This window comes from Cibotium barometz, chromosome 32 (assembly GCF_041138505.1).
Source record: "Cibotium barometz isolate CiBa-2024 chromosome 32, ASM4113850v1, whole genome shotgun sequence".
NCBI lineage: Eukaryota > Viridiplantae > Streptophyta > Polypodiopsida > Cyatheales > Cibotiaceae > Cibotium > Cibotium barometz.
This window is the reverse complement of record NC_141077.1, coordinates 32,293,220-32,316,394: the sequence shown is the minus strand read 5'-3', so window position 1 is coordinate 32,316,394 and position 23,175 is coordinate 32,293,220. Positions and strand designations below refer to the sequence as shown.

Here is a 23,175-nt window from a genome sequence, read left to right as displayed (position 1 = left end):
ACTATCATAGATGTTTCACAAGTTCCACACGACAATGCAATATGGCAATCCAATAAGGATCGCATTAAGTCAAGTATCTTCATATCATGCAAATATGATAGCTCCTTTCCAACTTATCCATCACTGAGCACATTCTTGCCTTATATGTCATCACCACAAAATTCATGATTGGTCAGCATCCATCTCGACAACCCTTGAGTTGTACTATAATTTGGCATCAAGATATGAATTAAGCATGTATCTACAATGGTTCGACTAGCCAATGCACTGTGATCTTGAGATTTTTCTCCACAATCAATCATGGAAATAGTGTCCACAACCGATCGTAACGATTTGCTGAATTCTTAACACATGCAACACTTTTACAATAATAGTAACTTCCCATATAAATCTTGGACCGAAGTGAACTCCCATTTTCAAGATTATCAGATTGTGTATTCTCCACAAGTGATACCTCTCACAATCTTGAACATGGCTCTCCACACTTTCACCATTCTCATGCATCCACTTGTCATGCAATTATCTCCACATCCTCACGGAAGATGTGTCCATCACATGATGTAAAAGGTTGTAGCATGATCTTCACTTACATAATCTTGACATGATGTAGACACATGAAATGCTATCATACCAATGCAAGAAAGTAATTTCACTTACTTAGGATAGAGTAAACACATCCTAGCACTCATCACGTGGAATGTACACAAGGGTGGACTACCATCATGGATCCTTGACCCATAAGCTTCAAGTGAAGTTTCAATTTCAAAAGATGTCAAAAAGGTGTCAAAAGGTACAAAAGATGTCCCATAGGTGACATATATAGTCACTTGCTCCTAGGACTATTCATACATGGGTTGCCCATAAACCCCCAAGTCCTATATACCAAATTATGTGCCTAGGCCCTCATCCCCATATACATATGCAAACCAAGCATATAATTTCCTACATTACATGCCATGCATATAATTTCCCTTGGTTGTTCACAAAATATGGGCCATGTGCAAATAAAATATGCTTCACATAGAAAACAAAATAATGTCATATTAATAACCGATTTATGTCATATTAATTAGTCAATTTATGAATTACATGAAGTAAAAACTCTTACTAAGTAGAAGGTTATGTCCTTATTCTCCCAAGTAGCTACAATTGTTTTCACAAGCATCTTGATTGTTGTTTCAAACTAACTTGCTTAATGACCTTCAGTCATTTGCTTACGTAAGAGTTTTATAAAATTATCAAACTCTATCTAGACTCTCATATATGAAGCTTTTTCATCCTTGGTGAGCTTGGTTAGTTGTCTGCCCACATACAACTTTCCAACATTCCCTTACTACTGTAACTTGTTTGTTCTCATAGTTTGACAAGAACCTCCTAGCTTTGGCTCCTCCCATTTGGCACATCTGCCAGAACATCATTAGTGGTACCTGATTGCTTACCATCCTTTTTAAGTTTCACACGTCCACCATGAAAACCCATGTTAGAGAGTAATATATCACATTGCTCTAAAAATGCATCCAATAGCTCTAATGGCAAAATGGAATGAGCATAATCAAGATGAAGCTTTAATAGCTTATCTTATATTCTAATTTCTACATGTAAAGTAAAAATGTGAACTCTCTCTAACTTTATAGGAAGTATGGGATTCTCAAGCACAATACATGGTTCACCCTTGGCTTCAAATTGGGATCCTCAGGCACAATACATGGTTCACCCTTGGCTTCAGTTGTTTTTGTTGACTTTCCCTTGCTCTTGGTCTTTGATTTCCCTTTAGCCTTGGTTTGGTCTTCCTCACCAGTTAATTCTTTGTCTTGTCTCTAGATGGAGGCTTTGTACAATCCATTGTAGGGTTGTACCATTCCGGATTGTTCATGTCTGCCATGCAATAGAGGCATGGTTTGTTGATCTAGGACCACCACACACCCTATACATGCACTTCAATGCTTTCAAATCAACACTAATGTGCCACTCAACTTTAAAGTTTCATATCCCATCCTTATTATGAGCATCAATGATGCTTTGAATTGTTGTATGCTAGAACAACCATTTGAGAGTATCATGAATCTCATCTTGCACTACAGTTGCCCCTAGGTACCATAGTTCCATCTCTAATTGTGCACTATGTAATGGCTAGTCTCCCTTACCTTAGCCATAATTTGAAGCTTTGTTCATTAGTGCTATACTAATTCTTTCCATTTTTTGATGTTTGAGAATTTGTGCCTCATCAAGCTTGATAACAAAAATAAGATTACCTTCACAGTCCTCTATTGTGCAGCACTGATAGAACTTCACCATGGCCGACCCTTCTAACATTTGTAAATATGTTATTATACAAGTCGTACTTGAATGTTTATGAGTAGCTTTGATATGGCTTTGTATCCCTTCCTCCTTATTGAAATCTTGTCACAAGCCTCCACCACCTCATCAGGCTTAACCAAGTCACAAAAGTCATTACAAACTTCCTTGGCTACCCTCCTTCTTCTTTGAAGCCCTGCACACTCCAAGAGCTTGAGCATTTCAATTAAGTCATCTATTACATATTAACCATGGACAACTTTGGGACAAGGAGAGGAGAGAAAAGAGAAATCCTAGAACACGGAGCAATCGGCTAGCTAATTACAATGAGTCCCCCAAAAAAAATTTCAAACGCATCATCGTTGGGATTGGTGCTTCATTTGCCGGGACCGCTTCACCTCGCTTTTACATACCACAGTAACACGCGGGTTGAGGACTAGCTATTTATGATATCAGACTTGATTATACCAATTCTATCTAGAGGATTATCCAAGCAGAAACCTCCCACACTATTCATGTAACTTCAAGCAAACCTCATCCGTTTCTTCTCAACACACTCTTAAACTATCTAGATCTCACTCTTAACCCAAAAGGAGTTCTTTTTAGTTGGGTTTTTTGGAGTGCATGATCCTCCAATTTTTTGTTAGTTTATCTAAGCTCTGTTACCTTTTCCTAAAATGATTGAAGTAACTTTCTAACTCATTTACAAGCTAAGTTTGTGAGACCACAATGTCTTCTAGCGCTTTAACAAATTGCTTGCCCACACCAAGCATAGTTTCAATCATGTGTGTGTGTTGGTAATGGAAAATAGTAGCTTAATTAATCAATCTTGAGCAGTATCCAAATAAGCCTTCTCTACCATCCCCAATGAATCAAACAAGATCATGTAAAGTGCTAAATAATGGAGGCTTACCAATTGTTTGATGGGTCAACAGGGTATAGACCTCCTTGAATCCACAAATCTACATACTTCTTCCCTTCTACACGTAGTCTTTGAGCTTTAGCCTCATCTTGTAGAGCTTTATGATGAATACTTCTCCATGTGCAAGTCTTTGTCAAGCACCAAGTTAATATGGTGTCTTTTCTTTGAGTGTGGATCAATCCTTGGATTCGCCATAGCAATAAAAAAGATTCAAAGAGAAAGCAAGACATGGCGAGGAGAGAAAAGAAGATAGTAAAAAGAAAAGAGAGGGAAAAACTCGCATCATGCCATATGGAAGAGAGACGCGTGTTATGGATTCAAATATTTGAAATAAGCTTATTTTAGAAAACATGCAGTAAAGTAAGCAAGATAGCCGCCAAGGACAGGTGAATCAAAGACACTATAGATATGTGATGGATGGCATATTAAAGGCACTCTCCTCTAAATATAGGTAAAAGAGACACATTTAATATAGCTATTTGTCGCTACTATTTTAGTTAAATCAGTTTGATTAAGAAAGTTAATCCAATCCTTACACAGCCTTTTTTTTCCATTTTTGGTTCTAATGGATGTAAATGAATATTTCATGAGAGAGAAGGTACCACACGATCAAATTCACGTTCAACATGTTAGGAAACATGTAGATTTTATGGATATCTTGAGAAAGCCACTATCAAAGGATGTGTTTTACAAGCATAGAGATGCTTTGGAAGTTAGAGATGGAAAAACATTGCATTTAAGGGAGCATGATCAATAAATGCAAGATTTCACAATTTCCACATATGGCATGATGAGAAACAAGATAAAATGCCCAAATTGTAATAGTGCTAGTTAACAATTTACAATGCAAGTTAGTAGTTCACAATGCTAGTAGTTCAGAGTGGTTAGGTGGTAGTTCACATTGGTAGTTATTACTTCACAATGGTAGTTAGCAGTTCCCATACCACTGATAGTTGGCACTAATCTAGTAATCCTTGTGCTAGGTTAGCAACTGCAAGCATGCATGGCACATGCTGGACAAAGCACAACAGTACTTAAAAGGTGCTTAAGTAACTCCTCAAATGTTGGTTCATTGACTCCACACGAACCTAAAGTTTTGGACAAGTTACCAAGATACTAGAAGCAGTTTTAGGAATTGTAAATTGCACAGCTGGTGCCTTGAAAATAGGCTCTTGTGGTCATAGTGACGACTCTTGGATACTTTCTTCAACAAATTTGTAGCTCGTAGTCTGATATATGAGTCTATAAAATCTCATCTCAAAAGGTGATTCTCAATAGGGAAGATAATAGCTCTACAAGATAAGCATGTAGTGCAGTCCACTATACAAAAAATTGCTACGTTTTACAAATGTAAAAAGAGAGTGTTTACAGAGTGATTTGGGGAAAAAATTCTCGCTTTTGTTTAGGACTTCATATCTAGGATCTAGATAATCTCATTTGATTATATGAGTCTTAATCATTAATACATTTGATATTCTCTACATACAATTGTACCACTGCGGTGAAGAGATGTGTGTGACTTCTCCTTATTGATCTTGGTAGACACTTAATTAGTCTGTGCTCTCATTTTTGTGAATCAAGTACCACTAAGTTCAGCAGATACCCTGTACTCCATGTCTCCCTCATTTTTAATCAATTCTGAAGTGTTCTAGTAGAAGATCCTTTATCTACCCCCTTGCCATGATCTGGTGTTGATGAGCTTGCAAAAAGGGATCGCGGACAGTGGAGTAACGGCCATGGAGTTTACAAAGCCAACGCGATTATGTTGATCAAAAAATCAAGTGAGACTACAGAGCAACAACAAAGGAAAATAAACAAGGTGAGGTGTACAACTTGGATTGTTAAGAAGATTGTTGATCCATAGAGATTTAGTTTTTAGCTTTCTCCCTTGATAGGCTTACAAACATAAAAATGATATAATGAAAATATAGTAGTAATGATAAGTCATTTGTGTGTCCTTTTGTTCTATAAAGTCTTTCATTTGTGTTAACACTTGCACCTCACCAATAGCGTTAGAGAGGAAAAAATAAAGCAAATTGTTTTAGCATCTACAAGAGACCAAAAGGGTCTATGAGGCCAAAAATTTGTTAAATAGTTCCATGGAATAATTGAGACCAAAATGGTGTTAAATAGTTGCGTGGAATAATTGAGACCAAAAATGTGTTAAATAGTTCCAATAGCCTTGGAGAGGAACCAAATTGTTTTAGCATCTACAAAAGACCAAAAGGGTCTATGAGACCAAAAATGTGTTAAATAGGTTTGACAAATGGAGGCTTATATGGCATTACATAAATAAAAATCAGCCTCATATGGTTTGTTTACAAGAACACAATCAACATGCTTTTTCTAGCAGGGAAGGCTCTTTTGCAAGGTATCACATCTATTATGCTTGCACACTTGTTACTTCTGAAGGGTGGTCATGTTGATTCGCCATGAATTTCAACCATGTGTGTCACATATAATGGTATGTTGGTAAGATGGATAGTTCTTCAATGCCATGTCAGTGGAGATAGATTTGAATTTGGTGGGGTATATGCATGCATCACAGACTTCTTCAATGAAAACTCAAATGTGGGAAAATTTGAGAGCTTATCCTTGGCTTTTAAATATTTTTTGTATGGAAACTCTAATAAATCTCCTGAATACGATGATAATAGTAACCACAAATTGCATATGCTTGGTTCTGAAATACGTCGGTGGATGCTACACTTCAATATATGAGAGCATATGATTTATGGAAACACTTGATGCCTACCATGCAACAGTATACTTTTCATCACAATGCTATTACTAACTATAAGGCTTGTCTAGACATATGGTACATGTTGAATGCAAATCATAGACTGCTCGATGTGTCTTTCCAATCATTAGCCATTGTGGATGATGTACAAATTTAGGCATGTCAACAATAAATGTACCACTCCCACAAAAGAGGCTACTGTTGATCAATAATAGTATCTAAAACATCAACTTTTTGTTGATTTGGTGGCTCATGCAATGTAGCCCTTGAAGATGCATATGTTTGTTGACATTGGCTTGGTGCAGATTCGTTTACTAGCATTCAAGTTGTTATTTTTTATTACGGTAAATGGTTCTTAGGAGAACAAAGAGAGAGAGTGAAGGATGCGAAACTCGTGGCTCAACAACTAAGTGAATGTAGTCATCAAAGAAGTCTTGATGATTTAGCGAAGAGACATTGATGCAGGCAAGTATTTGTCTAGAAATGATGAAAGAAAGCTGCAAAAGTGGCAAATCAAAGATCCCTTCCAAGATTCTTTTGACCTTGGAGATCTTTCATTGCACCAGCAAAAACTACAAGTGTTCTTTGATGCTTTTGAATTTTAGGTGTCTCATAACCTCACTAGTAAAATAACGTATTACCAAAAAAAAAAAAGTCATGCATTCACATGTACATGCTAATCCCAAGGCTAATCCTTGAAGGGAAACACATAAAGAACAAGACTTGGACCAGATTTTGGAGATGTACTGCTTGGAGCTTTAGGAGCTAGGCGTGGGAAGAAAGGCGGTGGGAACAGCTAGGAGGCTGTCAACCAATGTTCATGAGGCAATATCTCTATCAGCTACAACAGATTAGTAGATTTGTCTAGGAGACCTGGCCGATAGTGGGTCGGCCATCCCACCAATGTCTTCAAGGTCTATAAATAGGCTAACCTATGCTCCTTGTCATTCATTCAATACTCCATGGACTGAGTCATCGACTTAGGATTAGATTAGGTGAAAATACTACCTTTTGATGGCAACCTATGGCTTACAAGATTTGTACACCTTTTTGTACTATAGACTATACTAAACTCTCTCTCTCTCTCTCTCTCTCTCTCTCTCTCTCTCTCTCTCTCTCTCTACCTTCTGTATGTGTTTTGCATCAAGCATGTTCCACGATGGTGTTTAGGGCTGAAAGAAGACTCCCAGAGCTTCCGCATGTGACATTGGTATCAAAGCATCATGCTCAACAAGGCTAAACACTGATTCAGTTCCATATGAAGATGCACAATCCAATGAAAGGAACACAAGGCAGGGAAGAAGTTCCCAAGAGGTTGGTTGGTGGTGTTCCACAAGATCTAAGGGGAGTGGCAGTCCTGTGAGTCGGGTGCCACTTGGGGCACACCAGGAAAGGCTTTCATGCAACGGTTTCAAGGGAAGATGATCCTCCAAGGGGTGGAGTGAGAATGCCAGACTCAATACTTAGGAAAGGAAGACCAAATAAAGTGTTCACGCACATGGCATGAAGGGGTAGCAGACAAATGCATAGATCTTCATTAGATTTGGAGTGGATTTGGAGACCACGCATGATTTTCAGTGATGAAAAGGTTGCCCCACAAAGGAAAGGATAACATGTTTGGGACTCCAAGAATAGACTGGGATGATGACAGTCATCCAAGAACGGAATTTGGAATCTCAAGTTTAGCAGAGGAGAATGTCATGTGCATGCACATGAACATGTTGATCCCAGGGCTAATCCTTGAAGGGAAACAGATAAAGAACAAGATTTGGACCAGATTTCGGAGCATGTACTGCTTGAAGCTATAGCAACTAGGTATGGGCAGGAAGGTGATGGGGCTTACTTATCACACTTTCCCTATCCATGAGCCTTGATTTGTTTTAATCATAGATTACAATGTTATTTGTTTTGATGACAAGTTGCATCAATCATGTTTTAGGATGGTATTTAGGACTGAAAGAGACTCCCATAGCTTCCACATGTGACATTGGTATCAGAGCATCAAGCTCAGCAAGGCTAAACACTGATTCAATCCCAAATGAAGGTGCACAATCCAAGGAAAGGAACACAAGACATGGAAGAAGTTCCCATGAGGTTGGTTGGTGTGTGTTCCACAAGATCCAAGGGGAATGGCAGTCCTATGAGTGAGGTGCCACTCAGGGCACACCAAGCAACGGTTATAACGAAAGATGATCCTCCAAGGGGTGGAGTAAGAGCGCCAAACTCAATACTCAAGAAAAGAAGACCAGAGAGTGTTCACGGACAAAGCATGATAGGATAGGGGACATGATGGAACAAACGCATAGATCTTCATCACATTTGGAGTGGATTTGGAGACCAAGTATGGTTTTAAGTGAAAAGGTTGCCAGTGACACGTTTGGGACTCTAGGAATAGACAATGGAATGATGATAGTCATCCAAAAACAGAATTTGGAATCCCTTCATCAAGTTTAGCAGAGGGGGATTTCATGTGCATGCACATGCACATGTTGATCCTAGGGCTAATATTTGAAGGGAACCACATAAAGAACAAGATTTGGACCAAATTTTCGAGCATATATTACTTGGAGCTATAGCACAACTAGGCATGGGCAGAAAGGCAATGGGAATACCCGAGAGGCTATCGGCCAATGTTCATGAGGAGATATCTCTATCGGCTAGAACAGATTGGGAGATTTGTCCAAGGGCACTGGCCGCCGACTAGCCCACCAATGTCTTCAAGGCCTAAAAATAGGCTAGGCTATGCTCCTTGTCATTCATTCAGTCCTCCATGGACTGAGTCATATACTTTTTTTTCCCAAGAAATAGATCCTTCTATTAGTTAATGAAAAAACAACCACGATGAAATAAATACAACCACGAAGGGTTAGATACAACATCGCCTCATGTACACGGCGAGGATCAAATAATCAAAAGGTGGAGAAAGATGCACTTCCCCTCCGACATGATCCCGGTCTCCAGTGGTCAATAGATGGGGCTGTGATTGGTACTACTGAAATGCGGAGGTGAAAAACCTGAAGGGTAAGCCCCCCACCATCTTCCTTGTAAGCCCTAACAACCTCAACCTCTGTGGCCCATGTGATGGTGTCCCATGTAATGATCCGGGTCGAGGCCCTGTCCATCATGAAGATGCGGAGAATCCATTGCCAAACCTGCTGACCCTTCGGGCAATCCCAAAGACAATGTCATTGAGACTCCTCAGGGTGGCTGCACCTCGTGCAAGCTGTTGGTCTTCCTCCAATGGCCAACCACGTGCCAATTGTCAAGCTCATGTGTGCCAACAACCAAAGAAAGAGGGTGATCTTTCGGGGTCGAAAACTATCCCAGAGCCTCTTCCAAAAATCTCAAAGGAAACGCTCTGAGAGGCCCTGTGATGATGACTGCCAATGTACTGTTGCTGCCAATGTGCCATCAATCTCTGGCATCTGAATCATGCAGCCTAGCCGCCTTGTATATGCAAAAAATGGGGGATCCAAAGTCTCCTCCCAATCAGCAGGATCATCCAAAGTCTACTCTCCCGAGTCTCACTAGAGGCGTGTGAGAGGTCGGCTCTCCCGTATCCATAGCCGCTAGAATCTCTCCCTGGCCACCTTGGTCGGTGGGGGGGGGGGGGGTCTATGTGCCCCTCCAGTGCCTGAAATCAAATCACTCTCACCCTCTATAAGGTGCAACCACTGAAATCCTCCAAGGGGGGCTCAGATCTCTCTAATCTTCCATGGGAACCAAGAGAAAAAGTGAGCAAACCACTGCCCTCATCCACTCCATGGGTTGCAAAATATCATGCCTAGTAAACATACCTAGCCACAATGGGGGAGTCGAGTCTTCTCCTGAACCTCCAGGGAGTAACTGCATGTGTGCAAGCCAATCCCCAAGGGACCTAGCAAGTCCTATGCTCAATGCGTCCCATGATACATAAGGTCGGGCCCCCAACATATGGCCACTAGGTAGACGAATCAGGGGGTTCCATACCAATGGCTACCGAAGACACTCCTCTGAGGCTACCAGAGCTATCTGCCTAAGTGCCGTCCTGAGGTGATCCCAAGCTCGAAGTGAACTGATTGCAAATCTGTCCTCAAAAGCTGCGCTAAATGTACGGGCCCACATCTCTGTGAAGATTCATCTGGTACTCTACTCCCAAGGGCCACCTAGACTCAGGAAAATCCTTCCAAGGCTCACCACCGACGAGGAGTCCTCTAACAATCAGCTCGCCCAGCAGGGCGCGGCTCTGAATAGCAAGGTTAATGAAGCATATCACCCCTCTACGTCATGGCTAAATGATCACTCTCCATGCCACCTTAGCCCTGGCATGACTTCTGTCGGCCCATAAGAAGTTTTGAATCAGCTGTTGTACTTGGCCATTACATGCTTGAAAGAAGGCCCAACAAGAAGTTATGTACCACATGGTCACAAAGACCTGGTTCACCACCACCACTCTTACCAACTAGGGAGAGCCTTGTAGAACTCCAATATAAAAGCTTCTTCCAAAAGCTCAGAAGAAGAGGAGCGAGCTATTGCTCCAGAGAGATGTCGATGCCCACTTGGCATCCAAGATAGCGAACTGGCGTGCCCCTTGAGATCCACTAGAAAGCCTCAATTGGGCACCAAGTCGGGGCGGTTGCACAGCCAACCCAAAAAAACATACGACTTGTGCCAGTTGATCTATGCTCTTGATGCACAACAAAAGATCTCAATCGCCTCAATGAATCTTTGAAGATTCCCCACATCTCCTGAAAGATGAGCTGTTGTGTCATCTGCAAACTCTGCGTCCAACAGCTCCTCCCTAAAGTCCAGTTTCCTGGGCTGAGAGAAAATTATTTATGGCCTCAACAAAAAGAAAAAGGTAAGGTGCGCGAGAACAACCCTGCCAGACCGAGAGGAAAAGGGGGAATATGTCACCACAAGCTTCCTAAATGAGAACCTGACTGTGAGAGACAGAGTAAAGTCCTAAAACCCCATGGATCCACTCCACAGGGATCCCCATCCGGCTCACCGTGCCCTCCAAAAAGCTCCAATTCACCTATCATAAGCTTTCTCAAAGTCTAGGGGTAGCACTATGAGGTCCTAATGATGCATCGTGGCCGAAGAAGTTGCCTCCCAGAAGGTAAAGACGTTGTCCAGAATGCTCTGCTCTTGAACAAAACTAGTCTAAGTGGCATGAATCAAGTTAGGGAGGAAAGACTGAAGTCTCCAGCTGATGGCCTTGGCTAAGATCTTGTAGGCGGTCCCACGAAGGGTGATGGGTCTCCACAGCCGGATCTCCAATTTGTCACCACCCTCCTTAAGAATCAAGTGTATTAAACCCTTTGAGAGCCCCTCTGGCATGGCCCCTATGGTCATAATCTCATCGAAGGCAGCTCGAAGGACGCCTTCAATGAGGTCCTAGTGGCAAGAAACTGGAAGCCCATCCATCCCCGAGCATTTTCCCCTAGGAAGAGCAATCGATGCCTCCACCATCTCCTTTGTAGTGAAGGGAGTCGATGAGAAGGACCGAAGAGCGAGGGGAACCACCTCTTTCGTGTGCCCCTAGACCCTCTTGCGCGCGTCCATCACCTATGGGGGATAATGGGGCACCTGTGAGGAGAGATCGGAAAAAATCAATGGCGATGGCTCTCACATTGGGAGGTCCAAAAACAATAGCCACGCAACTTGCAAATACCATCTCTCCTCTTTTGGAGGCCTGCTATCTCAAAGAAGTCTCCCGTTGACTCTATCACCAACCTGGATACAAAAGGAAGGTCTGGCATGGTATATGTACTCCACCCTCCTCTCCTCAATGGATCTGATCTCCGTACCAAGACAACAAGCTAGCTCTCAATCCAAGGGCTATCAGGGGAACTCTCTTGAAGCCGCTAACAAGAAGCAAGACCCCTCCTCAAACTCCTCTCCTATCTGCTCTGAGCTTCCTCTTGCAAAAAACTATTGATCTCACCAAGGCCCGCATCCAAGGTGCACGCGGCAAAGCTAGAAATAAAATCTAGTCCTGGCCGAATTTGATCTATCTTGTTGTAGATCTTGAGGTCTTGAACAAGGCTGTCCGTAATCCTAGAGCTCGCGTACATATCTTGGATTGGATTGAATTATAGACTTAGGATTAGATTAGGTAAAAATACCACCTTTTGATGGCAACCTATGGCTTGCAAGATTTGTACACCTTTTCGTATTATAGAAAACATTGAATACTCAGCTCTCTCTCTCTCTCTCTCTCTTTCATAGTTTATTTCATGTTCATTTTGTCCTTTTTTTTTTCTGGACATCCAGAAGACATTGACAGTTGTACATTGATTTGTCTCATAGGTCGAGTTCGGCCTCTAGTAGAGGTTAATACAACTTTCTTTCTTTCTTTCTTTCTCTTCTCTATCTTCTTTATGCATTTTGCATCAAGCGTGTTCCAGGATGGTGTTTAGGGCTAAAAGAAGACTCCCAGAGCTTCTACATGTGACAAAATAAGTGTGTGTGTGTGTGTTTTGTTGTTGATGTGTGTTGTGGTTGTTTTTTTTTTGCCCCCGGGGGCCGGGGGGCGGGGGGCGGGGGGGGGGGGGGGGGAGGGGGAGATCAGCCATGGTTATCCACACATTGTTGGATTAGTGTGTTTAAAATCAAAATCAAGGATGTTTAGAAGATTTCACTAGTTAAGAACTTCCCGTCTTCCCTCTAGCGGGGACCCACAGTGTGCAACCCGGGAGGACCCAAAGGAACTAGTGTCTCAGTAAATACCCTGCCATCATCTTGGTGAAACTGGCCTGTTTCTCATACCTTGCAAAGTATTTTGGAAGCATTCAAAGTAGCTTACACAACACTGAGACCAACTTACAAACAACTTGAAGATAGGATATCCCTCTGCCACTCACCATACAAAAATAAACTGTCTTACCATTCTCAGATAGTTAATATTAGCATGAATAAATGTTTTCCCATGAGAGGAACACTCCATTGCATTGAAACATCAATTACATAAGCCACGGCTTAGAATGTGCCCTCAGCATGGCATTCAACACGCCTAACCTGTATTAGAATTGATGGGTGTATACCAAACCTTTTGTATCAAGAAACAGATCAAATTTTAGTTCTTACTTCTATATATCCACTGTCAGCCTTGACACACACACATGCACTCGCCAACACACACACACTGCCTTATTGATGGGTGTATACCAAACCTTTTGTATCAAGAAACAGATCAAATTTTAGTTCTTACTTCTATATATCCACTGTCAGCCTTGACACACACACATGCACTGGCCAACACACACACACTTCCTTTCTTTTGGTGCCTCCACTCTTGCAAGGATTATTGTGAAGAAAGACGTGAGTTACAAATTGCTGGAGTGTGATTGCTTTTTGGTGAGGGGATCACATGTTTATCTCTGGTCACTTAACCTCTCTTCTGAGACCTGCGACTGTGAAATGACTTTTGGCAATGAAGCAACTTATCTGTTCCCATAGGTCCACTCTCTGTATCACCAATAGTAGTTTTCCATTCTAACAGCTTTGCAATGGCTTCAAACTCAAGAATAGTCTCTATTTTGTCCCGTATCAAAGCAAATCCCCCTGGTCTCAAGAGCCGATCCATTTCAAACAATATCTCACTCATATCACACCTGCTTTTATTTCAGCATTTTAGTTCCAGATTAAGTATCCTAAAACTGCAAATGAAAGCACTCTAGTCATTTTGTTCTTTCTTCCCATCCTCTTGCCGTACCAAGGGTGGCTTCACAACAAACACCCCTTGGCAAAAAAAAAAGCTGCCACACCTCCATGGTTGTGAAGCCACCCTAGATAATGTGCTAGTTTTGAGAATAGTTCACACATTCACACCCATCTCGCATCAACAATCTTTCTTATGATTTTGGTCTTCCTTTTGACCCATAGAAACACAAGGTGGACCGATTTGGGTATACTCATACATGTACCACAGTATGCCACAAAAAAACTTAAGATATATGGTCATCAATTGTGCATTGTGTTACTTGATATAAGTCAGAAGAGGTAAGACCATGGGCAGTTGCTTGTGCTCTTACCCAAGTTTTGTTGAAAACAAGGCCGATGCATGTAGCATGTCAAACGTCCTTGGATAAATGTCTAAAGCTCTGCACCTGCATAAGATAAGATGGTTAGTGTTGTAAATCCAAACACATAACGGCAATTGAAGGTTTGACATGCTCAAAACTCTCTAACCAGTTATGATAAACACCAAAAAGCCCACGATCAAATACAACAGGCAGGCGATCTGGCCCTGTTACGGGAAGTACATTCAATATCCACCAGTGTTTAGATGAGTTCTCGAGGGAAAGAGCTGCCGCAAACCTGCCCATGCCCCACATTAGAATGCTGAAAGGATCTCTCTCTCTCTCTCTCTCTCTCTCTCTCTCTCTCTCAAAGATGCCCAGTCGCCTGGCTTTTTCAAAAAAGAGAGCTTCCATGCAAAGCCCTGCAAAGCACCAACATATACATTGGTGATGATCTTACACCCCTGCAGGTGGATCAGAGGAAGATTGAGATGGTGTAGGTGCTTGAGGCATGCAAAGAAGGGAACTGGGTAGTTTACCAAGACGGGAGAGTGATCATTACAGAGCACTTCGCCCCAAATAGGGACACCTGGTCTATGAGATCACATATGGGATGATGGTTTCTATATAGGGCTGCACCAGAGTCCTGAGAGAGGGCTACTGGTGTCGGGGTATGTATGGGAGTCTGCCTGGAGAAGTACAAGGTTCTGGAGGAGTGGCAGTCTTTTTTTTTTTTCCGAGAAAAGATCCTTTCATTAGTTATATAAAAAACGCCCGTAGGGCTACAAAAGATCCTCTCCTGCTCACAAGAAAAACAGAGCAGTGAACAAAGCAAGGCAGCCCGGGAGACTCTCCCTAGGTGCTGAAAAGTACAAGCATCAGTACAAAGAATTGAGGGGCTAAATCATACAATAGGAGGGGGGAAAAGCCAAACAGGTGGCCTGTAATGCCAAATGGGGGACCCCGCGTGTAGGGTATAGAAGGGGCCGCTGTGCCAGGTGGTGTGAAAGGCCTGGCGCCGCAAGATCGCCTCATCCGAGTCGCCCCGGATGCAGTCATACTGTCCTCGCAGGGTGTGGATCAACTCCTGCCAAATCCCCCGTACAGTCTCTGCTGGTGGCTCCAGTCTCCCCTCAAAGGCCCTGAAACACCGGGCCCTCCAGGTGAACCAGATGGTGAGGCTGCTGAGGAGCTCCCATCGTAAATCCCTCTCCTGTGTCCAGCTGGCGGACGAGAAATCCGGTGACGGAACAAGGCGAGGCTGGCCCCTAATGAATCTGATGGCCTGACTGTCCTGCTCCGTCTCATAGCCCATAGTAGCAGGCCCTGACGAAGTCGACCAAGCAGCGGCACCCCACGTAAACATACCCTCTGGAGAGAGGGGGGCCAGAATACGCAAGCATCCGCAGCCAAATCTGCTGCGCCTGAGGGCAATCCCATAGGCAATGTCTCTGTGTCTCCATAGGGTGGCCGCATCGGACGCAGGCCGCCGGAAGACCGCTGTAGACAAGCCAGGTGCCAATTGCGGGTGACCAGCCCACTGGAAAGTCGAGATCCTGCGGGCCTGTCGACTAGCCCAGAGCCGGGCCCAAAAATCCTCCAGGAACTCCTGTGAGAGTCCCTGTAGCCACCAGTGCCCCGCTGCAGCTGGAGAGACCATCCTCCTCGCCGTCAAAATATGCCGCCCCAGCCGAACAGTATACTGGAAAAAGGTGATCTCTGTGACCTCAAGGGATGCATAAGGATCATGCCACTCGTACTCCCCAGGGTCCCACTGTAGCCGGGCCAAGGGGCGCGCTGCATATGCCCATATGCGCCAATCCGGGAGCACATCTGCAGGGTCTGGGTCAATATGCCACTTCCGAGAAGCGGCGGCCACTACCCGTATCCTCTGAAAGGTGCACTCTGCAACCAAAGGCGACTCCACCTCCACTCTCTGAAGTCTGCCCTCATCCTGAATCTCATAGTAGAGGCATCTGCCATCCTCAGTGCAAGCTCTGACAGCAATCAGGATCTCCAACTGTGTAAAGGCTCCCATCCACCGTGGGGCCACTAGCTCGATAGGCGTGAACCACTCCTCTGTGAGTGCCTCCTCAATGTCATCCCTCATAATCAACCCCCCTCTGAAGTGACTCAGCCTCTCCACCTGAATCTCCTCCGGGAGACTGCAGAAGGCCTGCCAGTCTCCAAAGCTACGTGCTGGGCCTGCCGCCAAAGGTCCCCAGGCTAGACGAGGCCGAGAACCCAGCATATGACCCTGCTCTGTGCGAACCGCTGGGCTCCAGATGAGCGGCTGTATGGCCCGCTCCTCAACACAAGGAGGAGATCGCTGAGAGAGCCCTGGTCTGAGCAGCTCCCAAGCTCTCAGGATGCTCAAAGCAAATCTGTCCTCCCATCCTCTACTGAGGCCTGTCCTCCTATCTCTATGAAGATCCATCGAATCTCTGGTGCCCAAGTGCCCCCTGCTGGGGGAGCCCGAGCCTGCAGCCGCTGCAAGAGAAGCTCTTTCCAAGGCTCAGCCGCCTGGAAGCAGCCCCCGAACAATAAGCTTCCCCAATAAGGCTCTACTCTGATCGACTGGATCTATAATGCCGAAGCCTCCCTGAGCCAGCGGAAGTGTAATAACTGCCCATGCAACCTTTGCCCGGGCTGGCTGACCGTCCCGCCCAGACCAAAGAAAGTTCCTGATCAGCCTCTGTACCTGGCTGATGCAAGAGCTCGAGAAGATCCAACAAGACGTAATGTACCACATGGTCGCTAACAGCACCTGATTTGCCACCACCACCCTCCCAGCCAAGGATAGTCGAGCTGTACTCCAATACAAAAGCTTCTTCCGAATGCTCAGAAGAAGCGGGGCAATCTGCTGCTCAGGTGACAAATCTAGTCCAATCTGGCATCCCAAATACCGCACTGCTGTGCCAGGAGGAATCCATCTAAAACCGGGGTCCGGGCTCCATGCCGGAGTGGGAGCGCTACTGATCCAAAAGGCCACTGTCTTGCGCCAATTGATCAATGCTCCCGAAGCTGCACTAAAAACCTGGAGCGACTGCTCTGCCCAAAGAAGAATGGCCTCTTGGCCATGCAAAAATAAGCCCGTGTCGTCAGCAAACTCAGCATCGAGCAGGTCCTCCCCCCGGACTGGGAGCTGGAGTCCTCTCAAACCAACCTCCTCTGCCGTCAAATACATGCTCATAGCCTCCGCAAAGAAGAGATAAAGAAAAGGGGCGAGGGGACACCCCTAACGGACTGATCTGGTCAGCTCAAAACTCGGCCCCCGTCCTCTTGCAATCAACACCTGGCTACGAGCAGTGGAATACAAAGCCGCCACCCCTCTAATCCAACCTGGCTCAAAGCCCAGGCGAAGCATAGTGCCCTCTAAGAAACCCCAATCGACTCTATCGTATGCCTTCTCAAAATCGAGAAGCATCACGACCAAGTCCTCACCAAGAAATCTAGCTCGGGCCGTCGCCTCCCAGAAGGTGAAAATGTTGTCAAGGATACTGCGCTCCTTGACGAATCCTGTCTGGGTAGCATGAATCAACTCCCCTAGGAAGGGCTGGATCCTCAAACTCAAGGCCTTTGCTAAGACCTTGTAGACAGTATTGAGGATCGTAATAGGTCTCCAATGCCGAATATCATCTGATACTCCCTCCCCCTTGGGGTTAAGAAAGATCAAGCCCTCTGAAAAGTTCTGTGGCATCACCCCAATGTCCAAAACATACTGAAAGCCCCTGCGGAGGCCTGGCCCCAAAAGGTCCCAATAGCGCATAAAGAAGGCAGGCGTCAGTCCGTCCTCCCTTGGGCAACTATGTCGCGGCAGGACCCTCAAGGCCTCAGCAAGCTCAACCTCTGAAAGAGGCGCACCAAGAACTGTACGCATACGATCTGTGACCCTCCTCTGCACATGGGCCCACACAGTCTGTCTGCAAGCATCCCGAGCCTCAGTGGCCGGCTCCGCTGAAAGCAGATGGCGGGGTCCAGTAATCTCAAAAAACTCCCCAGTCACTCTATCACCAAGCTGCGTCCACTGAGAGGCCTGGCGACGATAGTAAAACTCATGTCTCTGCTCCTCTGCCTCTCTAACCTCCTGGCGTGCCTGGCTCTCAGCTGGGACGCCACCCACTCACATGCAGGCTGCTGCTCCTGAAGACGCTGAAGCGAAGCAAGGCTGCGTCTCAACCGATGCTCCCGCTCGCGAATCTCTCCCAGCCGTGTAAAGCTGCAGCGTGCAGAAAAGAGCTAAGCTCGATGAGTCCCTGGGCACACTAGCCTGCTGCATCCTGGTCAAAGCACTGACTATCATGCCAGATCCTCTCAATGTCCTCAGCGAGACTAGGATCTGTAAGTACCCCCTCTGGGATCCTCAACTACAAGCTGGGCTCCCGTGTCCTCTCCTCAAGTGTCAAAATAACTGGCGCATGATCTGAAAATGAGGTGCCAGCGAGAATGCCGACGGAGCCCCCTCGCTCCCCTAACCAGTCGCCCACATAAAAGCGATCAATCCGTGATAGATTAGTCCCTCCCTGCCCGGCGATCCGACCGAGAGAAACTAAGACTGTCCTGAGAGCGGGAGAAGGCCCCATGCTGCCATGCATCAGTGATCCTCAGTGACATGCAAAATCGCTCCCAAGCTGCAAGCTCCGTGCCGTGCACTGTAACATGACTGCCTCCCACCCTATCGGCCGGGTCCTCAAGCATGTTGAAGTTTCCCCCGACACACCAATGTGCGGCCTCTGGCAATGCATCCGTAACCTGGGTCCAGAACTCTGCTTGGGCACTAGCATGGTTGGGCGCATAGACGTTGAGCACGCCCAATAGCTCATCATGCATCCTCAGAATGACATACTGTGCTCTACCAGGCACAATGATCCCTCGATCCACAATGGCCTGCCGCCATACATCTGCGATGACCATGCATACTCCTCCCTGTCCACCTTGCACAAAAGGTGTCCCATCTACCAGGCATCACCGAACCATATCTCCGGATCCTGCTCTCACCCAAGTGGTGCTCCTGCATCATCAAAATATCAATGCTGCCACCAACCAAGCATCTCTGAAGCTCCTGCCTCAAGCAACCACGATAGCGTATAAAATGTGCTCCGCCAAGGCCCTGTACATTCCACGAGATGATCCTCATGGATGACCTGCTGAGGTGGATGCTGTCTCAGCCGTACGGCGGGCCTTCGCAAGCGGCTTGGATGGAGAGTAGTCCCCATCCGAGCGGCTACGAATCTGCCCACCCGGTGTACTACAAGAATCACGGATCAGGCACCAGTGGCTGTGTCCCATGGCGACTGCCTCCCGCTCAGACAGAGCAACCTCGTGTATACATACATATCCAGGGTCGCGTGCTAAGTCTGCCACTATGCGAACGACCAAATGACAAATCCCTGAGGCATCCACACTCCCGGGATCCAAGAAAAAATGAGCCAACTCCCATAGTCGGCCTATCACATCTGTCACCTCCAGATCGCTCACATGGTGAGAAAACTCAACTGCCTGAGTCTTGAAGGTGCTAAGAGCGAGCTCCAGAGTCCACTCCCGGTCACATGGGCCACAGAGAGGGAACGAGAAGGCCACCGCTGAATCCAGTGCCTCCTCCCCGCGGGCCGGAGGTATCACTACATGAACTCGGATGGGTGCTGGCTCATGGGGGCCCTCTGCTCCAAAAAGCCGTGTGAAGGAGTAATCAAAAGCCTCCGAGCGCTGTCTAGTGCCGAGGCGACTCAGCCGACTGCGGATAGATGATATCCGTGAAGCCCGAATCGGCATGGTAAGTCTCCTCTGCGGTGCTCGATCAAGATTGGTGCTCAGAACCCTCCTGACTACAGGTGAACGCCAGGGGACTGCCAGGGCCTCTCGGGGAGCTGAGGCGGGCGGGGGGGGAGGAGGGGGGAGCGAGGGAGGTGGAGAAGGAGCCGCTGCAGAAACCGGAGCGGGGACTGGAGGCGGCGAAGGTGGAAGCGAGGCAGTAGGAGGGGATGGGGGTGGGGGGGGGGGAGGGGGGGTGAAGGAGGGGGTGCTGGCATCTCCTGGTCCTCAGTCGTCGCAGGGGTCTCCTCCTGTAGGGGGGCAAAGCTGTTCCTCATGGGAACCCAGTGATGCTGAGATCGTGGCTGCTGCTGCATCGGTCTCGGGGCGTGCTGCTGTGGCTGTCTCCCTCGACGGTGCCCCTGTCCAGGCTGCCACTCCGAGGTCTCTGTGGCCTGAGCAGGTGTCCCAGAGGCTGCCTGCTGAGCCGCATCTGTGGGCGGGCCACCAGGGGCCTGCTGCTGCGGTGAGGGTCGGGGTCTCCTGCGAGGACAGGCCTTGGCCAGATGGCCGACCTGCCTGCAAATAAAGTACTGGTTCGGGAGCCCCAAGAACTCCACTCTCTGATCAATCCATCCCCCCCCTATCCTAGGCAGCTGAATGACCTTCGAAAGGGAGGAGATGTCAGGAACCAAAACTCTGACCGAAGGTAGCCCAGCTGCTCTGGCCACCACTGAAGCTGCTGTGGGGCCAGTCTCTAGCACCGAACCCACCAATGCTCCTAGCCAAGAAGGCGGGCCTAGAGAAGATCACGGATCTCCCCTCTGCTGGGGCGAGTGCCGCCGACTATACGGCAGATGGTGGAGTGTGCCTGGAGGCGTTCCACCTCTGCGGCGAGGCTCGCTTCCTCTTCTGGCGAAAGAGAAAGCCTGATGGGGGTCTCCTCAGGGGCGGGCGAGGGGGCTGCGGGAGAGTCCCTCTGAGGTGGGGCGGGAGGAGCCTCCATCAGTGTCTGAAGCTAAGTCGAAGGCGGAGCGAAAGCGGAGAGTCCTGCAAGAGCCGAGCTGCACACAAAGAACGGAGGGGAAAGGCGGAAGGCAAAAAGAAAAAAAAAGGAAGACCCCACGGGACGGAAAAATCAGAAAAAAAGCGGGGGGGGGGGGGGGGGGGGGGGGGGGGGGGGGGGGGGGGATTAAGGCGGCGAAGACAAAAAAAAAACCCCAAGGGGGGAGGCGGAAACAGCGTGCAACAGGGGGCCGGGGGGAAGATAAGGCGACGGCGGCGAAAAAGGGGGGGCGGGGCGCTGAAGAAAAACGGGAGGGCGCGAAGGAGAGGAGGAGGAGCAGGGGGCGAGCGCTGCAGCGCTGGGGCACGCAGGACAGCCAGGCGGGGGAGGGGGGCAAACGCGAGTATAGGCGGGGGGGGGGGGGGGTGCAGACGCGATGGCGGGAGAGGGGGGAAGGCGTGCAGTCAAGCGCGAGCCGGGGGGGGGGGGGGGGGGGGTGGGAGAGCGTAGCTTCAGCGAGCGATTCTTTGTACAATGTACTCTACGGAGGAGTGGCAGTCTTATTCAAGCCTCATCTACATAAAGTGTCTACAGTGATCAAACGAGAGACAACGATGCGAAGTTCATGTGGATCCACCTATTTCTGCCAAGAGTTTCTGCTGGGAGTGAGGATAGTACACCCGTGTAAGCCCAGCAGGGCGTGCCGTGACAGATTCAACCATGTGTCCAAGAGATACTGATAGAGAGAGAGAGAGAGAGAGAGAGGGGGGGGGGGGGGAGAGAGAGAGAAAAGGGAATAGGGATTTTGCACAGTACACCACACTGAGCGAGGATCAGGCCCCGCCCCTGTCAGGAATTTATTCAGGACATTCCACGGGCACGTTGGCCACGATCAATACAATCAATGAATACAAAACAAACAGATATGCCGATGTAGGATATCCGAGTCGAGGTCGATGTCGAGGGATGAGAGAATCTCTCACCAGGCTAGTACCAGATCCAATACCCAAATCCAAGTCTAGATCCAATCAAATCCAAACCCCAAATCTCAAAGATGTCCAAGGGAGCTCGATACCCAATCTATAGAAAAATCCTCAAGGAGCTTTTCGAGAAAGTAAAAACCAAGTGGCGGATATGAGTGCCCAACTGCCAATCTCCCAGCTCAGGTTCTGAAGGAAAAGGCTGGCAGCACTAGTGGCAGGAGGCTCTGCACAAGCGGCGGCGTTGCACAGGGGCGGCAGCGGCGACACGCAGTGCTTCACAGGGCGACACTGGACGGTAGAGATGATAACGGTGATGATAATAATCTCCACAAACTTCATGCCAAAAGAGGAGCTCAAAGTACCTTTTTATACTTGGGGAGAGCCCGCTTTTTGCCACAAAAGCTATATTGCTTTGCTTTTGTATTTTAATAATAATAAAATATTACATATTTTTTGCCAAAGTTCTTGATTTATTGCCTTTCTAGTTTTAGGGCCTTGCTTTTTGGCCCTGGAGTTGCTTTTTGAAAAAGCCGCTTTTAGCTTTTTGATTCGGCTGAGTCTCCCCTTTCCAATGGTGCCCTTGGCTCGTGGTCAACCCAATTTGACTTTTTGCTTTTTTTTCTTGCTTTTTGACTAAGACTGCTGCTTTTTCCTGAGCCAAAATTCATTATTCTTAATCCCATGCTTTCGTCAACCTTTGAAATAAAGCTAGGAGGACAATATAGTTACATTTCCTCCCTCTTATATCGCAGTTCTCCTCAACTGCGGAATACAAGGGTTCCAAGCACATCCATATGCTCCAAATAGATCAAGTACATCCATTTGTTTCCAATATTTCCTAGTACTATCCCTATCGGGTGATCTGGTCTTTCCCCATATCTGTGGTGTCATCTCCTCATCTGGCAACATCTCTATGCCTTATCATTAACCAATGTCTTTGTTCTTGATGGTACTTCTTCAAAGCCTGTCACATGTGTTAGATATAATAAATGCATACTTACCTTCTACAAAAACTAGACACGAGCTAATCAACAAACAAGTATGCATCATTCGCATCTATTGGGTATTCCAGGTATTGGCCAAGTAGTCTGGAGCCCAGTGGACTATCACATGCCATAAATCCAAGCAATCCACACATCAAAAACAGCACACAAAGTGAAAGAAATTCAAACATACATGCAGTGCACAAGAAATGATCCTCCTATTCATGGATTGTCCTGTCTCGTTTCATCGAAGACCGTGTTGAGCTATTTCGCTCCTGAGGGAAACTGCTCAGACTATCGCTCAAGGCCATCTAGTCACTAGGACCACCCGAGAGTTCATCAATAGTCATCTGGCCCATCTTGTCACATTGCCCGCTCGACTATGAAATCCAATACAGTCATCTGGGCCATCTAGTCGCAATGACCGCCAAACTGTGAAATCCAATATAGTCATCTGGGGTCCACAAACTTCATGCCAAAAGGGGAGCT

At 46.7% G+C, this 23,175-nt stretch overlaps 1 protein-coding gene across 2 annotated transcripts in view; it reads right to left on the bottom strand.

Annotated features, from left to right (window-relative positions):
- Positions 1-12,810: 12,810 nt before the first annotated feature.
- LOC147620097 (putative methyltransferase PMT12) overlaps positions 12,811-23,175 on the bottom strand; it is a 61,366-nt gene continuing 51,001 nt past the window's right edge. For both annotated transcript variants that reach the window (XM_086772276.1, XM_086772277.1), the window contains exons 7-9: positions 14,133-14,261; positions 13,976-14,050; positions 12,811-13,555 (exon numbers count right to left, since the gene is read on the bottom strand). In XM_086772276.1, the coding sequence (XP_086628402.1) occupies positions 13,330-13,555; positions 13,976-14,050; positions 14,133-14,261 (430 nt within the window). In that variant the 3' untranslated portion in view covers positions 12,811-13,329. The remainder of the gene's footprint in view (positions 13,556-13,975; positions 14,051-14,132; positions 14,262-23,175) is intronic.